The 18,519-nt window shown below is 36.4% G+C and overlaps 1 protein-coding gene across 4 annotated transcripts; it reads left to right on the forward strand.

The window, feature by feature from the left end:
* Nucleotides 1-1,669: 1,669 nt before the first annotated feature.
* Nucleotides 1,670-18,331, forward strand: txlnba (taxilin beta a). Of its 4 annotated transcripts, none has more exons than XM_079475670.1 (10): nt 1,670-1,783; nt 3,322-3,592; nt 4,826-4,917; nt 5,494-5,655; nt 9,728-9,922; nt 11,504-11,623; nt 12,200-12,274; nt 13,091-13,183; nt 13,726-13,821; nt 13,908-18,331. In XM_079475670.1, exons 2-10 carry the CDS (start codon nt 3,322-3,324, stop codon nt 15,012-15,014), a joined length of 2,211 nt encoding a protein of 736 aa, XP_079331796.1. In that variant the 5' UTR covers nt 1,670-1,783; the 3' UTR covers nt 15,015-18,331. The 4 variants fall into 4 exon arrangements, with proteins under 4 accessions (XP_079331796.1, XP_079331795.1, XP_079331797.1 ...); XM_079475669.1 differs by lacking the exon at nt 12,200-12,274 and adding an exon at nt 12,334-12,408; XM_079475671.1 differs by lacking the exon at nt 12,200-12,274 and adding an exon at nt 12,334-12,408 and having other exon boundaries at nt 1,673-1,783; nt 3,319-3,592.
* Nucleotides 18,332-18,519: the final 188 nt, after the last annotated feature.

Here is an 18,519-nt window from a genome sequence, read left to right on the forward strand (position 1 = left end):
TTCACCTTTTATCCTATGACATAAAACACACCGGTTATAACACGCTCGTGATATTTTAAAGCCTTATTATGTCTTAAAAAGGACTACTTTCTTTGGGGACGTTAACGTTAGACGTCAACTTGATATAAAGCTCACAAATAATGCAACATAGCACAAATCTCTTAAAACATAGATGCGGATTCATTAACGGAGTAATTACTTACCAGGGAACACATTTTAATATAATTCGGTAGAGTTGTCGGAGGCTTGGTGGTGGTGACAATATCAATAGACCTTACGTGTAGTCTGGTAATAGCATCGTGTTAGCTTTTTACTTCTGATTGTATTTCGGCTTCAAAAGTAACAAATGTGGTGTTCATTTGTAAAGATTATCTTTATAGACAAAGTGTGAACATCATAAGCATTTGTTAATCAGTTTATTTGCAACGCTAAATTCCAGGTTGGCCTACAAAAATATGTCATCTCTATGGCTCACTATTGTACTCACAGTGGACGCTTGTACGACTTTATCATTCATGCAAAAGAGTTCATCTCTGCTTATAACTAGGTTACAAGGTAAAAAAACACTGGTACAGTCCTTGGCGCCCTGTAATTTGTTGACACGTGGACCAAATGGTACGAAGCAATGCAAGGTTAAAGCAGCATTTATCAAAACACCCAAGCTAGAGAACAGATTCTGCCCAATGTCTCCTTCAAAAGAACAAGGACAAAAAAATAAGCATGGTGTAAATGTCAAAATCACTTTTAATATCTGGTGATTGAATAGATTCAGTAATAAAAGTCCAGGAGAATGGAGATTATCAGAGATGCTCCCACATACAACATATTTTTATCACTCTTGTCATTTTTAATAATGTCACTTTTTATTAACCCTTTATTAAGATCTGAAAATCCACCAAAACCAACTTGATTGAGTTAATAAATACTGCAAATAACATAATCCATTATATTGATAATCAGATTAAATCAATCAGTATGTAAAGCCAGGTTTGGCACAGATTTGGTGTTTAGTAATATGATGACTGTGGAACAATGCAATAGATCAAGTTATTTTTATTGTCCTATGTTTGCGTGTAATTGTTTGTGAGATCAGGATGAGATGAATGGTCATGTTCCACTGCTGTCTGCCAAATGTTTTCAAATATGAAGAGATTTCTGTGCAGACAAAAACACTGGAGTGAGTAACTCTGGAGATGTTAATCACTTCACAATTCTGCATTTGCATGGTTTGAAGTGATTAGAGTGCAATTGACTGGAATTATAGTGGACAAATGTGATAATAAAAGCTAATAGGAGCTGTGAAAACCCAATACTAATTCAGGCAGATTGTTAGAAGAAATTGGTCCTCAGGCATTCAGCACACAAGTCAATAACTCTAAATTAAAGGGGACATGTTAAAAACCAAACACAAACATATAAACAGGACATAATCTTTGGTGGATTTAACTTTATTACTTTTAACTGACTCTTTGCCAACTCCAATCGCATTCAACAACGCAGGGTTATTTGGAGATACACCAGAAGGCCTTCGAAGGCTATTATAAAGTTAACCTTTCATCTGTCTTTCTGAGATTAGAACGATTTTAACAGGTTGGTTCATTCAGTGTTTGGAGCATGTTTCCATTGGCTTTCCGTGTGGGGTTATTTTGAGGGGCTTGTGTTGTCAGCTGTTGTCTTGATTCCTGTTGGACCCTCCACGCTCCTCTCTTCCACTCTGCTAAAACTCTGGACTGGCTGTGTCATTGTCCTTCTTTTCCATTTGAATTGAACAGACGCTTGTTGGGTAAGTCTTGAGCTTTAATATATTGTAACTGTATTTGATTTTGAGCTGAAGGTCACTCGGGCGTATGTGAGAAACATCAAAATTTTTGCTGGTTTTATATTGTCTGTACATTTAGATTATTCTGATGTAGTACACTAACAAATAATTAAAGAAAAACCCAACTCCAGTGCAGTTGTTGCGTCAAATGAGGTTTAAAGTAAGTTCCTTACCTTGTACAGAGACAAACAGCGCATTTCCGAGTGTTTTAAATTATAGACAGTGTTTTGAATTACAACTTTATCTTTGCCTGATGCCGAGACATTTATTGATGTTTCAGTTTTGCTTAAAACTGCCTCCATTGACATAAGAGGCTACGTGGCGAGAATAAGAAATAGCTTGTCCATATTTAGAGGGTCCAAAAATAGCATGTTGCTTCAGAACAGGTGCCATGTTCCTCTGCTACTAAAGGAGGAGGGGTGGTGATAAAACAAGGAGGGGTTGATACAGAGCACAGGCTATAATTTTAACCTGATAAGCAACCGGAGCAATAGAGCCTGGACATAAAAAACCTTCTGGAATCTCTGCGTTCATCCCACGTGTGTGGAGCTGAAGGGCTTCAGGCCTGTCTCCTATCTGTGACGCATCAGATTTAGAGGCTCAGTGAGACTGTGCCACTGTGATTTGTGCTATTTTCGCCGCGTTCCCTCCCCCAACCTTGTGTCACACGCCTCTCTTCAGATGTCCACCCATAGTTTCTCCAAACCTTTTCTTGCCTGGAGATGCGTTCATAGATTAACTTGAGATATTTCATAAACTCCAGTAACAGTTCTGTCATTTATTCATCCTCATGTCAATAAAAAAACAGTATTTGACTTGTATGATGAACACAAAAGAAGACATTTTGAGAAATGTCTCAGTGGTTTTGTGTCCGTACAATAGAAGTCAACGAGGGCAAATGTTGTTTGGTTACCAGCATTCTTCAAACTATCTTCTTCTGTGTTATGAAAAGAAAGTCATACAGACTTGGAATCACATGAGGGAAAATCAGACAATCATTTATTTTAATTCTAAAATGATTATTAATTCATTTGAACTATTTAAGTTGATGGTTAACTTTAATGAGGTGAATAGGGACAGACAGAGATGGATGGATGACACCAAGTGTTAGAACTGATTCTCAAAATGTCTGCACATATTTCTTTTTCAAGGTTATTTTTCCATAATTCATGTTGTCCGCCTGAGGCAAATACAGTAATCAAAATGAAACACACTCCAATTTCCCACAAATTTGAATTTACATTTCTTAAAAACAACATCTTGCATTTAAAACATGAAGTCTCTCTTTTAAGCAAACACACTGGTCAAAAACCATCCGTGTTCAATTTAGTGGCTTATTTTATGGAGTCATATCAAACCTCTCTTCAAGTAATGCATAATCATTTCTCATTAATTTAAACAGTGTCATTTTAACATCAAGATAAGAGTGGAATCAAGGGATTGGTTGTTCTACCTCTGCCAATCAATCACATGGAGCACTTTTATGATATTTTTTTAAGCAGATGATGGAGGGGACTGACCAGACCATCAATGAACAAGTGAATAACACAGAGGAGATGCCAGCGGACCCTATGGAGGACTTCAGCAGGCAGCTAGAGGATATTATCAACACATATGGATCGGCATCAAGCCTGATGCAGGAGCAGATCTCCATCCTGGAAAGTGAGGAAAGGAGAGAGGAAGTGAAGGCAGGTGAAACCGCCACCCCCAAAGAGCCAGGTGGAGCCGGGCCAGAGGAGCAAAAAGATGATTCAAAACTGATCAAGGGCCTCGGTGAGGATTCTGTCTCTCTTCGGTCATGCAAGTGACGTTTAGTGTAGTTGAATGAAGTTAAAAGCCTGGTTTATGCATGTCAGTGCTGGTTTGTTGCTAGTCTGAACCGGTTTTGCTAATACAAGAACTCTCTACAAACACCAGCATTAAAATCCAAAACACCACATACACTACCCTTCAAAAGTTTCGAAACGGTTGACTGAAATGTTTAGGTTAAAGTTTGAAATTACTTTTGTAGATGAAAACACAGCCGTGTAACAAATGTAGAGACCATTTCCATTTTTTCTGAATTGACTATTCGTACGTATATGTTTAGGTTAATGATTATTGTTGTTTTATTCTGTGTAATACTACATTATTTCTCCCAAAATTTAAACAAAAATATTTACATGTATTTACAGAAAATGAAAACCAGAGAAACCAGTCAAAATTACAGAAAATATGCTCTGTATTTTTACTCAAATCAACAAGTTGATATTTGTATGCGTATTTAGGAAAAGCTTAAATAGTTTTTTATGTGATGATAACTTTAACTTCATTGTAGTGAATGACATGGAAAATCAATATTATGATTATAATAATTCCATAATTCCTTTTAGTCGCAAGCTAGTTTCTATACTGTAGATCAAATTGTAAAAATTATATAAAGAATGATTGTTTCAAAGCTTTTGAAAAATCGAGTAGTTATTTAAGAAATTGGTTTATAAAGATAAAAAAGATATAATGGACGTAATAGTAAGCATACAGATTTTTGTTAAATAAATAATGCTGTATACACTTTCTGTCAATCGCACAAGTAGAGTGTCATTTGGTACAGCATTGCTATAGTAGTGAAAATGTAAAGCTTGAATGCAATCCAAGGAGCTTTGGATAAAGGCATCTGCCAAATGTGTAAATGTAAGTAATTTGTTTTTTGTAGTAATAATAAGTGGTCATTTCCTGCCAATAGTAAAATCTATTTCACCATAAAAATGCAGACAGCTATAGTGCTTGACACAGTTCTCTGTCACAAGAGCAGGACGAATGTGACAAATGTGCAAGTTTATCCACGCAAACGTCTTGTTTGCTCTCCCAACTGTTTTATCAAAGTAAGCGCTATCGCTCTGTGATTTTACAGCTCCTGCAGTTGATTTATTTTGAAGCTTGCATGTAAGAACACTCCCTTGTGGCCTCCTGCTCATCTTCTTTATCTCTCCGTTCTCTGATGTGAATTGAAAAACGCTTTTCTCGCAGGTAAAGAGGCCACGTCTTTATTGCAAAGCCTGAACAAGCTCAGCTCACCAGAAGAGAAAGTGGAAATGGTGTTGAAGAAATACGCCGAGCTGGTGAGTATCCAGACCCACGAGAGATTGTGCTCTGAACACTTGTTACCGGCGGCAACAACAATGCATGGAAGGCAGTTAGGAGGAAACAAATAGAACACAAAACGGATTGCCACGGGGGGGGGGATAAATAAAAGAACGCCTGGTGTGATGTTAGGAGCAGCTTCGCTTATGTTGCTCTGACCTAAATATTCAGTGCCCAAGGCTGAAAAACTGAGTCTGAACATAAGGCCATATGCCACACCTGAAAGCCACAACGTTCTCTCTAATTTCAGCGCACACAGATAATGGCTCTGACATGCAGTGGAAAATATTACAGAAGACTTACAAGCAATTTACCCCATTCCAACAAAAATAGATATTCATTATTACAAAATAAACCCCTTTAGGATGAAAGACCCCATTTGATTTTTGTAATGATGATCGGCCAAAAGTACGTAGTTCTGTTAACCTCATCGCTCAATATCCTCCTCCAAACAACATGACAGAGATTATCTAAAGCAGCCAGATGTGTTGTATGCGGTGTGTAAGATGACATACGAAGGACATCTGTGTGTGTGTCTTGTGAACACGGGGCAGGTGGAGAAACACAGGAGAGAGAAGCAGCAGCTGGAGCAGAGACAGGGTCTTTTGGTCAAGCAGAGAAACCAGATCCAATATGAGCACAGTCGTGCCATCCTGGCCCGAACCAAGCTGGAGATGCTCTGTAGAGAACTTCATAAACATAATAAAACAGTGAAGGTGAGTACGTTTTACTGACAAAGAGCATTGAGGGTTTTTTTTATGTTTTAAGAAGCCACAAAAATGTTCTTTCTCTAACTGAATGGACTCTTTTTGTATTAATTGCATTTATATGTTGACAGTATTGAAATTATTTATTAAATATAAATAATTCATTTATATTTTAAATTATTTCAGTTTTTATTTCAATTTATTGTTGAAATAATTTCTCTCCATTTAGGCCTACTGGATGGACTCTTTGTATGAAATACATGTTGACAGTGAAGATACACTGTATAGTGTGTGTGTGTGTGTATATATATTTATGTGCTTATTTACTTGCATTTATATTTTGCATTTATATTTTTCATATTTTTAAACATAAAGTATATTACATTTTCAATCACTTAACATATTATTTAAGAAAAACTGTTTTTTAGTTCAATGTCAGTAGTCAAAGACCATTGCATGACTTTTCATGCTACAGATTTCAAGCTGCAGCTCTGCTTTAACTCAAATCTGGCTGTTCTTTAATTGCTTTAAACGTCGGTTGCAATTTTGCCACATCAGTTCTCTAAGGGTTAAGTGCTTAAATTGCATAGCAACCTCTTGTGTGACATGTTAGCGAGAGTCTGACTTGTTTTCCAGAAGCCTTGTTGCCCCTGTCAGCATTTTGATAGCCTAGATTGAGTCGACTCAACTTCCTCTCTTTGAACCCAGTGGGACGTTACAGCGGTGGCTCTGTGTCTCTGCCTCAATGAGACACTGAATCTTCAGACTCAAAGCGCTCTTGACAGGTCACTATATGACAAGAGAGATAGTGTTCCTCAGCCCCAGTGGCATTTGCTCTTCTTTTATAAATCAAAAATCAAAGAGAATGTCCCACAGGCTCAAATCACTGCAGGGGTCACGCTCTTCTGTTCTACCTTTCTATTGATGCTACGCAGTGACTAAACATCTACTAAGAAGGTGAACTGCCTCCAGGCCTGGAAGGGGCCGTACCATAGCTTACTATTAGAAACAGATGCAAATATTTTTAGACAAAGTTGGATCAAAGCTAAGATGTTTGCTTTAAAGGATTTTGAAATTATTTTTTATTAATTTAACTCATTACCCATACTTCAAATTTAAACCATACTTTCCTTTACAAAATAAGTATACTTCAAAGAAAACGTATAAGGTATAAGTAAAGTTCACCAAGTTCAAGTATATTTCACCAAGCACCAAGATATGGTTCTTTGTAGCACTTAAAGTGGCCAAGAACCACTTTTAGTGCTATATAGTAACATTATTATAGTATATTAGTAGTATTGTGGTTGTAGTACACTTGTAAGTGTGCTTCGTGTGTTTGGTCTCATTGGTGCTTGAGACTAAATTGGGCCACTTTGTATTTATAAAAAGTATAAGTATAATTGAGTGCACTATAGTTAGTATCATTTATACTTTAAGTAGTTGTATACATATTAGTGTACTTTGACCGTACTACATGTGACTTCATTGGCCCACATTTTAGTGTATAAAAGTATATTTTATACCAAGAATAGATTGAGCGCACTACTACCCAGATAAAAAAGTGCACAAAGTACACCTAACTTAAGTAGCTTACATTTCCAAAAGGCACTAAAAGTGCTCTATCGTCACACATTAATATTGTATTAAATTTTGTACTTCTATTCATTGTGTCTCAAAATAGCAAAGTTTTACACTTAGATCTTTAGTTTATCTTATATGTACTAAATACAAATTTACAGTGCACGTGTTTCACCTAGCTAAGTCTACTTGTAAGTTTTCTTAAATGTCATACTTGTAGTTTATATATTATGTATTTATATATTATGTCCCTATTTAGGTATTTAGATATAAATGTTTAAATAATTTTCATAAAAAGTAGACTGAAAGTATATTTCTAACATACTACATGATTGAACTCCTTTTTTTGTGTGGGTAACTTCGCTTTCACTTTACTTTTTACACCTCCATCGGCATCCAGACACACATCTAATAAGTGTTTGTTGTCTACGTGATGAGCTTTCTAATTACTTGTGTGATGACTTCTCCTCCAGGCGTAGTACGTATTAAGTTCTTGCTGTAATATCAACCCTGCATGTCCTTAAGAGTTGATGATATTGCTCCCAAGAGGCAGAACATGACCTTGCTCCCTGTCCAATCAATTTTATTCAAGTATTATAAAAGCCATTAATGAACAGGTCAGAGCCGAACATCTACACTCTGCGTGTAAGAGCATCTCAGCCATGAGGACAGTAAATTAGATTTAATCTTGTCTTTAGAGTGGGGTCACTTCCCTGTGTGTATGTGTCTGCGATTCACCTCCCCGATGAGGTTGCCTGGCTGAGTTTAACGGCGCCGTTGCTCCCAGGTGAGAGCTTGAGATTTACTCCATGTGTAAACACAGCCAAGCAAACAGATTCGCCTCTTGAGAGGAACGTTCCATGCTTGGATTCCCGATCATTAGCTGAGTCAGGGAGCTTGGGTCTCTGGAACAGGAGCTCGTGTTTACTGAACGCACACATGGAACATCAGGCCTGTTTCGCACGTCCACGAGAAGCTGAAGAAAGATGATATTGTTGTTTATCTCATGCCACTAATGGAGAGGACATCGAGCATGAGATTTCATTAACATCATCTGATTATTAGCTCATGAACCAGCTTTCATTTCCAACACAATCTCATGGCAATTCGTAACTATGAGTTGGCTTATTCGTTTAATCTCATTCCCGTTTCAAATTGGCTAATTGTATGTTTTGGTACATTACACTTTGTACACATTCATACAAAATAGCAACGTCATGACATATCTACAGTATATTTTTATGAGATCAGATATTCTAAGGCTGTGCATTTAAAGCCATGCACATAAGGCAACACTTTTGTTTTGTTTTGGCTCATCTGAAATACAATTTAACCCAACACTTTAAATATAAGTGAATTGAATTGTGTTATAAGTTTGCTTCTTTTAAACTAAAAAGTTCAGTCTATCTGTGTGTTCTTCTCAGAATTTCACTTGACAGTTTACTTGACTTAAACTGACAGAAAAAAGTTTAATTCAATCTTTTGATCGATATATATTTAATGTTCAAGTATGCATATCGTATATATTGTTTATTATAAATACATAAACATTTATAAATAATAAACTATGAATAAGTTCACTTAAAAGAAACTTTCAAGTATACTTGCAGCATACAAACTGCTTAACTACCAGTTTACTGAGAGCGTTAAAAAAACTAATAATGTTCTAGTAAACTATCAGGATACCTATAAATTCACTTGAAGTATTGCAGTACAAACTAAAAATATTTGTAAACTAGTTGTGTACTCAAAGTTTACTACTTTAAAGCACTTTTATAAACTAAACATTAGGACAATTTAGTCACCAGTCATACTGAAATAGTGTACTTACAAGTATACTATACTTACTATACACTGATATTACTTATATAAAGTATACCTAAGTATATTTATTTGAGAATATGAACTTAAAGTATGGGGGAGATTGTAGTATTTTGAGGCACACTTTGACTGGTTGTAAGTTACAATACATTTCTAATTTCAAAAAGTTAAGTAAGTGAGTGCCAAACTCAAGCAGTCACCCGACTTTTGACTTTTTTCGAATGTCCTATGCAAATCAGACCACAAGCCATGTCCCAGTTTTGTCCGATGACATGCTCGGACTTGTAGTGTATACTTGGTCTGAATGATTTCCTAATTGTACCTGCGGTGCAGCAGTTACCACACCTGTTTCTGACATGCTTCTGTTCAAGGCTGGCCTCCAACACATCCGGATGTAATTCCCTCTTCCCCTTAATAATTTCCTGTCACTGCCACCTGTAAAACAAAGAGGCAACAGTCCTGTCCAAACGGATGGTCTTATCGCTCATACTTTGATGACCGCAGAGCTGAGCCAAACACAGTCTCAAGACATACGCTCTCTTCTAATCGCAGCCGTCCATCTCACACCCTGACTTAGTAGATCTAGATTGCTTTCATCACTTAAGGCAACATCATTTTTCTCTGATTAATTTTTCTCTCCACCTCTCTCTCTCTCTTTCTCTGTCTCCATCTCTCCCTGCAGGAGGAGAGTCTGCAAAGGCTGCAGGAGGATGAGATGAAGCGGAAAGAGATCACTGCTCATTTCCAAAGCACACTGGTGGACATTCAGGCTCAGATCGAGCAGCACAGCAGCCGTAACAACAAGCTGTGTCAGGATAACAGCGAGCTGGGCAGCAAACTCAAGACCCTTGTAGAACAGTATGAGAGAAGAGAAAAGGTACACACAGACATGAATTGACTGCCAACTCCATGAAATGTAAATTGACGTTTTTGGCCTTTTAGTATGAACATGGATGTCTATAAACTAGTGCTCTAAAACACAAAAATGCTCTAAAATGTATATTTAGAAAATTGAACGCATATAAAAGCGTAGCATTTAAAAGTCGCATCAATACGGATCAACGATTTGTATGACATCATTCTGCACTCATCAAATTTTAGCGGGCAAGGTAAATAAACGTTGTTTCGGCTATTTCCCACCTCGAACGCGGAAATCAAACACCCAAACTCAGGACACAATCCCAACCCGAGATGCTTGATAAGGAGTATTTTAGGAGTATTAGGAGTATTTTCACAGCAGGAATTGATATAAAAAACAGTATCTTCTGTAAGTTTCAAATGATATCTATTAACGTTCTTATTTTTTATTTTTTACAATACCTATTATAATTTTGGCACTATTAATGTGCCATGACCTTTTATTGACTGTAGTCACGTTGCACCACTTAGGCTACACAAGCGCTACAGTTTAAAATGTGTCTAATAAATCGACTCCTTGATTTCAATGTCAGTAGCCTATATAACATCTGTCAAGCTGATTCAGCCACACATCACATTAAAACTGTTCTCCAAAACACAGAATACATTTAGGTAACCGTGGATTAGGTGACTGCAATAAGGTTGACACATATCTGTCCTCTATTTAAAAAAACAGAATCTAAACGTATTTTAATTAGTCATTAGTTTTGCCTGTAAGGTGCTTTTTGCATCTGAGTAAACGCCACAATCACTCATAGCCTATATTTAACATTTGATGCACATCTGACTCGGTGATTCACGCCCTGTTCGACAGTAAATCCTGCGCCTTATAGAACGCTCTCGTGTAGGCCTATGCTGTATCTAATCACACGAGCATCGACCGGTGGAATGACAGGCCTGATGTGAGGGAAGTGAAGCTCAATCTGTCATGCTGATGGGTGCCACAGAGGCTGCTGCACACAGCCAAAACAGACCCCTGAATTTAAAGGACTTTATGTGTCAAAATGCAGCGCGGGTGTCTACTGCCCTCTGCTGTCAAATACGGTATACCTGTGGAAGGAGGTCTGTTGTGGTAAATGTCATTTAGGTCAAGAAATATAGTTCTGGATCACAAAAACCTGTTGAAATAAAAATAAGTTAGGTGCGTTGACTGATGAAAATAAAGCTTTATTTCGTTTTATAAATTCAACTTTTTATGAAGTTTTATTTGCGTGGTTTACTTGAAAGACAGGCCCACACTATACATTTCTGTATTACTTTTCTCATTTCAAGATATGGATTTGTCTGACCTAAAAGACATTTGAAGAAGTTGAATCATGATCTGATGAAACTTATGTTTCAATGTACATACTGCAAGTCTCAAAACTCTGAACTTCGTACACAATAAATTTTGGAACCAGATGTCCGAAAAAGGCCAAGAAACGGAAATAAAATGTACCGTTAATGTATTTGTTGCTGAATAAACCGTTATAAGAAATATAAATAAAAATGGATGATATGATATTGCTCCTTTAAGTCTAAGTCTGTGGGTTTCATTTAGAGTTTAGAGAAGATCTTCAACCACAGAGACCTACAGCAGAAAGTGTCTGATGCCAAGCTGGAAGAAGCTAAATTGCTACTTAAGGAAGCAGAAGAGAAGCACAAAAGAGAGAAGGAATATGTAAGACACACTATTATAGGATTCTCGCTCTTCAGGTATGCTTGGAGTAAACTGAAGGGTTGACAAATGCATTTGCTTATTTGCATGTCCTTATACTGAATACTCCTTTACAAACTTGAGTCCAAAATTAACGCGTTGAGAGCTAAATCCATGACAGGCTTTTGAGAATTACACTTCTTACTTGCCAGCGGAAGGTAACGTTAAAGCAATTGCAACATGATACGTTATTTTAATCACATTATCAAATTGATAGTCAGTCACGCGCTGGTGCAAGTGAGTAAACATATTGTGGACTGGCTCCTCTCCACAACACCCTATACTTAAGTCGAAAATTTGCCATTCGAAGTTCATCTGGTGCTCCTATGCCTCACAATATGAAAAGCTAAAGGAAATGTCTATGTTTTTGTGACAGGAGCGCAATGACCTGCTTTATATGTAAATTATTATGTGCAAACAGCTAAAATAAAATAATCCAGCAGCCATAAAGGCAAATATATATATTACATTCTTAATAAATTCAAGGTCAAAAGTTAATTTTGGACTGCAGTTTTAACATCTCACCATTTATGTTGTTAGTTGCTTAAAGAGACAATTGAACAAACAAAGAAATGCTACGCTATGAGGGAGCAGGAGTTACAGATGAAGAAACAGGTAAAGACGAGTTTCGGGACTCTCTCATCTGGTCGTGTGTGTGTCTTGTGTTTAACCAGTTACTCACTCGGGCTGCAGAATGGAAACTTCAGGCTAAAGAGCTGAAAGAACAGCACACTGTCATGCAGTCGCAGGTGAATATCTACTGCTGTGGCATTACCCACAATCCCATTTGTCATGCTCTCTAGCTCTGGCATCTACCGCAATGTCCAGTTGAGCTCCTTACAAACCCCATAAATCTTAAAGCATACATACATACATAGACAGATAGAGAGACAGACAGGAATAACTTTGAAATGTGTTCAGATTAGTGAGCATCTCACTGTGTCTGAATCTACACAAAGATGCTGAAACTCTTTACATTGGATTCGTTCCCCTCAGCACATAACAGACGCAAAGATATTATGCTGTTAAATTATTATAGTGTCTAGTGCTGCTATTCTGAAACAATGGGACTGTAACACAGAGTTATTGCAGAAAAGACTCATTTGATGTTTTGAGGTGCATTTGCCTTGACTAATAAATACAGCATAAACTGAAGTTGAATCATTGATTATTGCTTTACTCTATATTTTAAATGACACATATTAACCAGTCTACTTGAAACACGGTATTAAAATCCAATTTGGACTCTTAGACAAACTGAGATTTGTTCAATTCTAGACCGGTTCATGACGTTATCTGGTGTGGTGTGGAATATAACAGCAAGATAACCGAGTGAATGGAAGACAGATGTGAAGATATAAACATCACCGTGCATGTTATTTGTTTTTTGATGCATTTCTGATTGAAATTCGATGACCTTTATTTTTGTAGATTGTGTTGTACTCCCAAAAGTTCGAGGAGTTTCAGGGGACACTGGCGAAGAGCAATGAGATTTACTGTACTTTTAAACAGGAAATGGAAAAGGTATGTTGAAATATGCACCTTAATCTTTTTAAATCATATCCGTGCGTACATGTATGTGCGCATAATTTAATCAAACATATTTGACACTGCCGATTTTTGCTGTGTGGACTTTTTTGTTTTCAGCTGTTATTTGTGACTCAACTTTAACTAAACAACATGTCAAATGGTACCTCAGGAATAATTGTAATAAAAAATAATGATTTCAAATAATATTTCAATTAAATGAAATGTTTTAATAGTTTTAGTTTAATTAAACTACATACTTCAATGTATATTAAACTACTTTATAGTAAACAACTATACTACTATATACAATAACCTTGATTGGCTGTACAAGTAATTTATTTTATTAAAATTATATTAAACTGACTATTAAACCATCAAATTTCAAATAACGGATAAGTTGAAAATTCCTAAATTATTTGATGTAAAAACGTGTTACCATGATTGACTTGCTATGACATTTGTTTTACATTGCAAGTCGTATAAGCAATAAATAATACAATCGCAAAAAGTGCTCATGACTATTTTTATTGGAATAGATGACAAAGAAGATGAAGAAACTGGAGAAGGAGTCAAATATATGGAAGACACGGTTTGAAAGCTGCAACAAAGCGCTTGTTGAAATGATAGATGAGGTCATTTCTAACTTTTGCACACAAAACTTATGAGCATTTGACTATTAGCACATGCTAACTGCTTTTTAACTGCTCACTCCAAACAGAGATCAGAAAAGGCTAAAGAGTTTGAGTTCTTCACTGTGAAGATCGACCGCCTGGAGACTTTGTGCCGAGCCCTGCAGGATGAGAGAAAAGTCTTGTACAGCAAGATTAAAGAGATCCGTCTCGCAGACAAAGCAGCCGGATCGCCTCCGGAGGACATGCCACAGGTAGATGAGCTTGCTCCACAGCTCGCCCCTAACCCTTTACTGACCGCAGAGATGGAGAAACTGCGAGAGCAGCAGGTCCGCCTGCAGGAGTTGGCAGCTTCTCTGGTGAGACCCATAAGAGATGATGTTGAGGAATCAGATAGTGAGGAAGAGGAGGCGTCCGAACCTGAGCCCACCAAACAAGAAGATAAACCAGAATCTGTTGTTGTCAATGAAGAAAAGCAATTACCCCAGAATCTTGAACCAAGCAAACCTGAAACAGAACCCAAACCTCCTCAAAAACCTCTTCAGGAACCAAAACAAGAAGTGACAAAAGTAGAAGCGATTAAACAAGAGACCTGTGAGGTTGAACCAGCCAAAGCTGAAAAGGAACCCAGAGCTCCTCAAGAACCTCTTCAACCAGATTTCACAGAACCACAGAGAGAAAAACAAGACTCAACCCAAGAGCAACCAAAACAAGAAGATGTCGCAAAAGTAGAAGTTGTTAAACAAGAAACGTTAGAGTCTGAACGGCCAAAACCTCAAACAGAATCTAAAACTTCTCCTCAACAACCTCTTCAAGCTGAAATCACAGAACCACAACCAGAAAAACAAGAGTCGGCCAAAGAGGAACCAAAACAAGAAGACTTGACAAAAGTAGAAGCAACCAAACAAGATACAGCCGAATTACGACCTACTGAGCTTGTTGTAGAAAAAGAGGGAATACTGGAGTTAAAAAATGCTGAAGATGTTAAATCTGAGCTACCTGAAACAGAGACCACCAAACAAGCAAAAGAGGAGAATGTCCAGAAAGAACAAGTTGCATCAGATGGAGCCAAAGAACAGGCAGCAAAACCTAAAGCCCCAAAATCCCAAGAAGCCAAATCAAAAACCAAACCCCAGCCTAAAAAACAAGGTTCTTCCAAGAAGAAAGGTTCAGCTAAGGGTGGGAATAAAAGCTAAGCCAAACATAAAGGCATTGCCATATCACATTTTCTATATATTTTCTAGATGAGTTTGTTTTTAGTGTCTTGCTGTTCATGGGTTACATAAAAGCCAAGCCAAACATAAGTGCATCACCATATCACATTTTCTATACACATTTTTTAGATGAGTTTGTTTTTAGTGACTTGCTGTTCATGAGTTAGAGGTTACATATATGACCGACTGGTCGAAGCTACTTTTCTTTATGAAAGTTTACATTAAGGAGGGTTTTATGGTCTAGCATTGGATACTTTTCAGAATGTAACACGTATTTTTTTCAACTCGTAATACTTTTCCCCATCCTTTAATAAACATCTGTTGACAATTCTACAAAGTGTTGTTCAGAAACCTAGTCCTGGTGCTGCCTAATATTGCTTTTAGAGGGTCTTTCTATTTCTATTTCTATTCTTTGGTATTTTGTGACAAAAAAATGTAGTTACATACTTGATTTATTTAAGAAGAAAATCATTGTCAGGCCATTTTCATAAGAAAGAAAAATCACAGAGGGGACTCTTAAATTGATGAGTTATTTATCCTACACACCATTATGATTAAGTGGAAAGCAAATGGAAACTTGCTTCTCCTGCATCTCAGATGTATTTCCTGAGAAAAAGAATAGATCATAAATCTCACAAATGTCAGTTAGAGTTTCAGAAGACATCTTAATGTCACAAATTGAGCTCAGATTTGTCAAATCAGCAATCAAAGGTCAATGAAATCATTGAAGATTTCAATATGAACAAATTCAGATTATTTCATTTTCAGATTATTTATACACCTCATTTATTTATTTTTATTTCTACTATAGTAACATCAAATACGTACAACATTAGTAGTGGTAAACATTTAATTTCACCATCCAAGATAACTGCCGGTCACCCGTATTCAATAACGCATATTGCACATCATGATTTTTACAAGCAGTAGTTTCCATGGTAACAGCCTAAAAAGGCAAGTAGCTTTCACGCATGTGCTCTTCAGTACCATTCAATGTCTATACCTGAAGGATGACAATGTATTGACCTGTATTTATATATAAATGTATTTATATCCTGTTATGTTTTCAAAATTAAGTCACAGAGCATGTAAATTCACAGGCTGTACGCAGTTTAACAGTATTTTTGTTTTTTCAATTCCTTGTAATTCTTAAAGCTTCTCACTTAGCTTATCACACAAATACGCATATGCATACACAAACACATTCTGTTAGAACAACACTTTGTTGAAAATGAGATTCACTTATACCTGCTGGCTGTCTCAGCTTTTAAAAGCATGTGAATTTATGTCAGAAGTTGCAGGTTGTGGTTATGAGTGCGTGTATGAGTGTAGCGGGTGTGTACTTGGCTTGACCTTTAACCTTAAGCATAAATTAAAGAGCCATTAAAGAAGTCTTCATAAGTATGTCAAAAGAAAATGTTCACAAACATTTCTGAAAAGTAATCTGGGGCGGTTCACATTTCGCATATATAACTTCGCCTACTCGCGGTGGGTTGTGGGTAATATTAGCTGAATGTACATCGTTCTGCACTTCGAATGCCTACCGGAAGTAGTAGACCATCCGGGAATCTTTGGAATTCTCTTTTCATCATACTACGATTTGGGACATTACTAATTCTACTTTCGAATACTATTTAGGACGGATAGTATGCGGATTGGGCCGCAGCATCTGTGTACATGCACATCAATAATGCGATTATTTCCAATAATCAGAGTAAGGACTTAATTCGCAGTAAAATGTTTACACGACATGAGAACACCTCTTTGGTCCCGTTTACATGGATGTTTGATTAGTCTGATTATTTGCTATAATACAGAGCACAAACGATCAACTGCAAAACACTGTTATCCTTTGATCAGAGCAGCATAAATGCGATTAACCCTCCTATTATGTAAATTTTTTAGCTGCACTTTTAATGTGTGGGGTCATTTTGATACACTTCAATATATACAAAAAAAAGAAAGTAATATTTTTTGTTATTTATTTACACACAATTAACCTACCTAATATTTTACAAGAAGCATTAGGAAAAAACGACTTGTTCATAATGTTATATACTTTTTCCTACAATGAACTTGTTTTGTTTACCTAGAAAAACTGCATTTTGCACCACATGAATTTGTAGAATATTTACGATAATAGTAATGAAGGGTAAATGCATTTTAGCTTTACATTATTTTTTTACTGTATCTTCAGTATACATTGTTTTATACACAGTATGTGTTCCCTGGCACTGCTAATGCTTTACCAACTGAGCTGCAGAAACACTTCTGTATATAGGCTATACATATGTATAGCTATATACACACATTCAACAGCTTCAAAAGTTTTCCTGTTCCTCGGTTGAAAGAGCATTGATCATGGGTACCATACACTACAGTATACCCTGTTCACTGCAAGTCATTTTGAATGAAAGGATCCTCCAAAATGCTAAATTGTAAATGTAAACTTAACACTAAATACAATTTCACAATAGTTAGTACTTTTTTGCTATTGGGAATCTGTTTTGCAGATTTTGTGTATGTGTGCGTGTGCGCGATGTTTAGTACGATAAGTAAAAACTAAAACTAATATTTGACAAGAGAGATTCATCAGGAAAAGTCAAATAGAACAAAAACAATATTTAGCATAGAAAGTTAAGCATGAAATGAACTTGGGGTCAAAATGACCCCAAACATCAACGATTGGGTTAAATTGTGTACAAACATTCTGAAAACTCTGTAACATAAGATGAACATGTATATTAATTATTTCAATGTAATGAGAAAAAGTCAGAAAGAATCAAGTTTAAAAAATATATCAAGCATATTTAATAAAAATTTCAAAGTAGATTTGGGGTCAATTTGACCCCAAACATAACAGGAGGGTTAAGGTGTTTACATGCCTTCATATTGTGAATACAACCCGCGTACGCCACATGTTACTTCGATTATGCTTACTGTGATTATGAGTTTAATCAAATTATTTCAATCGAAATAAAAAGTGTAAAGTGTAATTGAAAAATCCTATTATTATCCCATAATGAGGGTGCATGTATACGTAGAGTCTATGGTTTGCTTCTGTAAATGCGTCAAGGGTTTGATAGATTTTCCTTCTTGAAGGTTATTGCATTGTAGGTCTTTATTTACTTCATGTGGTCAAATTGGCCGTAACGGTAAAAAAAGAACAAATTATCATTAATAGGGACACCATTATTTTACACTATTTTACATATTTGTTGTGGACACAGGATCATGTTATGCTGATCAAGTCATTAGCCTTAATTCCACCTGTAAAAAAAGTAAAAATAAATTTTCATCACATTACTTTTTTGTCTTCCAATGTGTTTTCCACATGTGAGCACTGCTTGATTGATCAAACACACCGTTTCATCTTTAATAGAGGTGTTCATTGAGAACTGCTATTTGATATGCAAAAACGGAATTATGTATACAGCCCCTGAGCAGAATAGGATTGAATAAAGGACGTTTTAGATCAAAACGTTGA

This window comes from Barbatula barbatula, assembly GCF_947034865.1.
Source record: "Barbatula barbatula genome assembly, chromosome: 15".
Classification (NCBI taxonomy): Eukaryota; Metazoa; Chordata; class Actinopteri; order Cypriniformes; family Nemacheilidae; genus Barbatula; species Barbatula barbatula.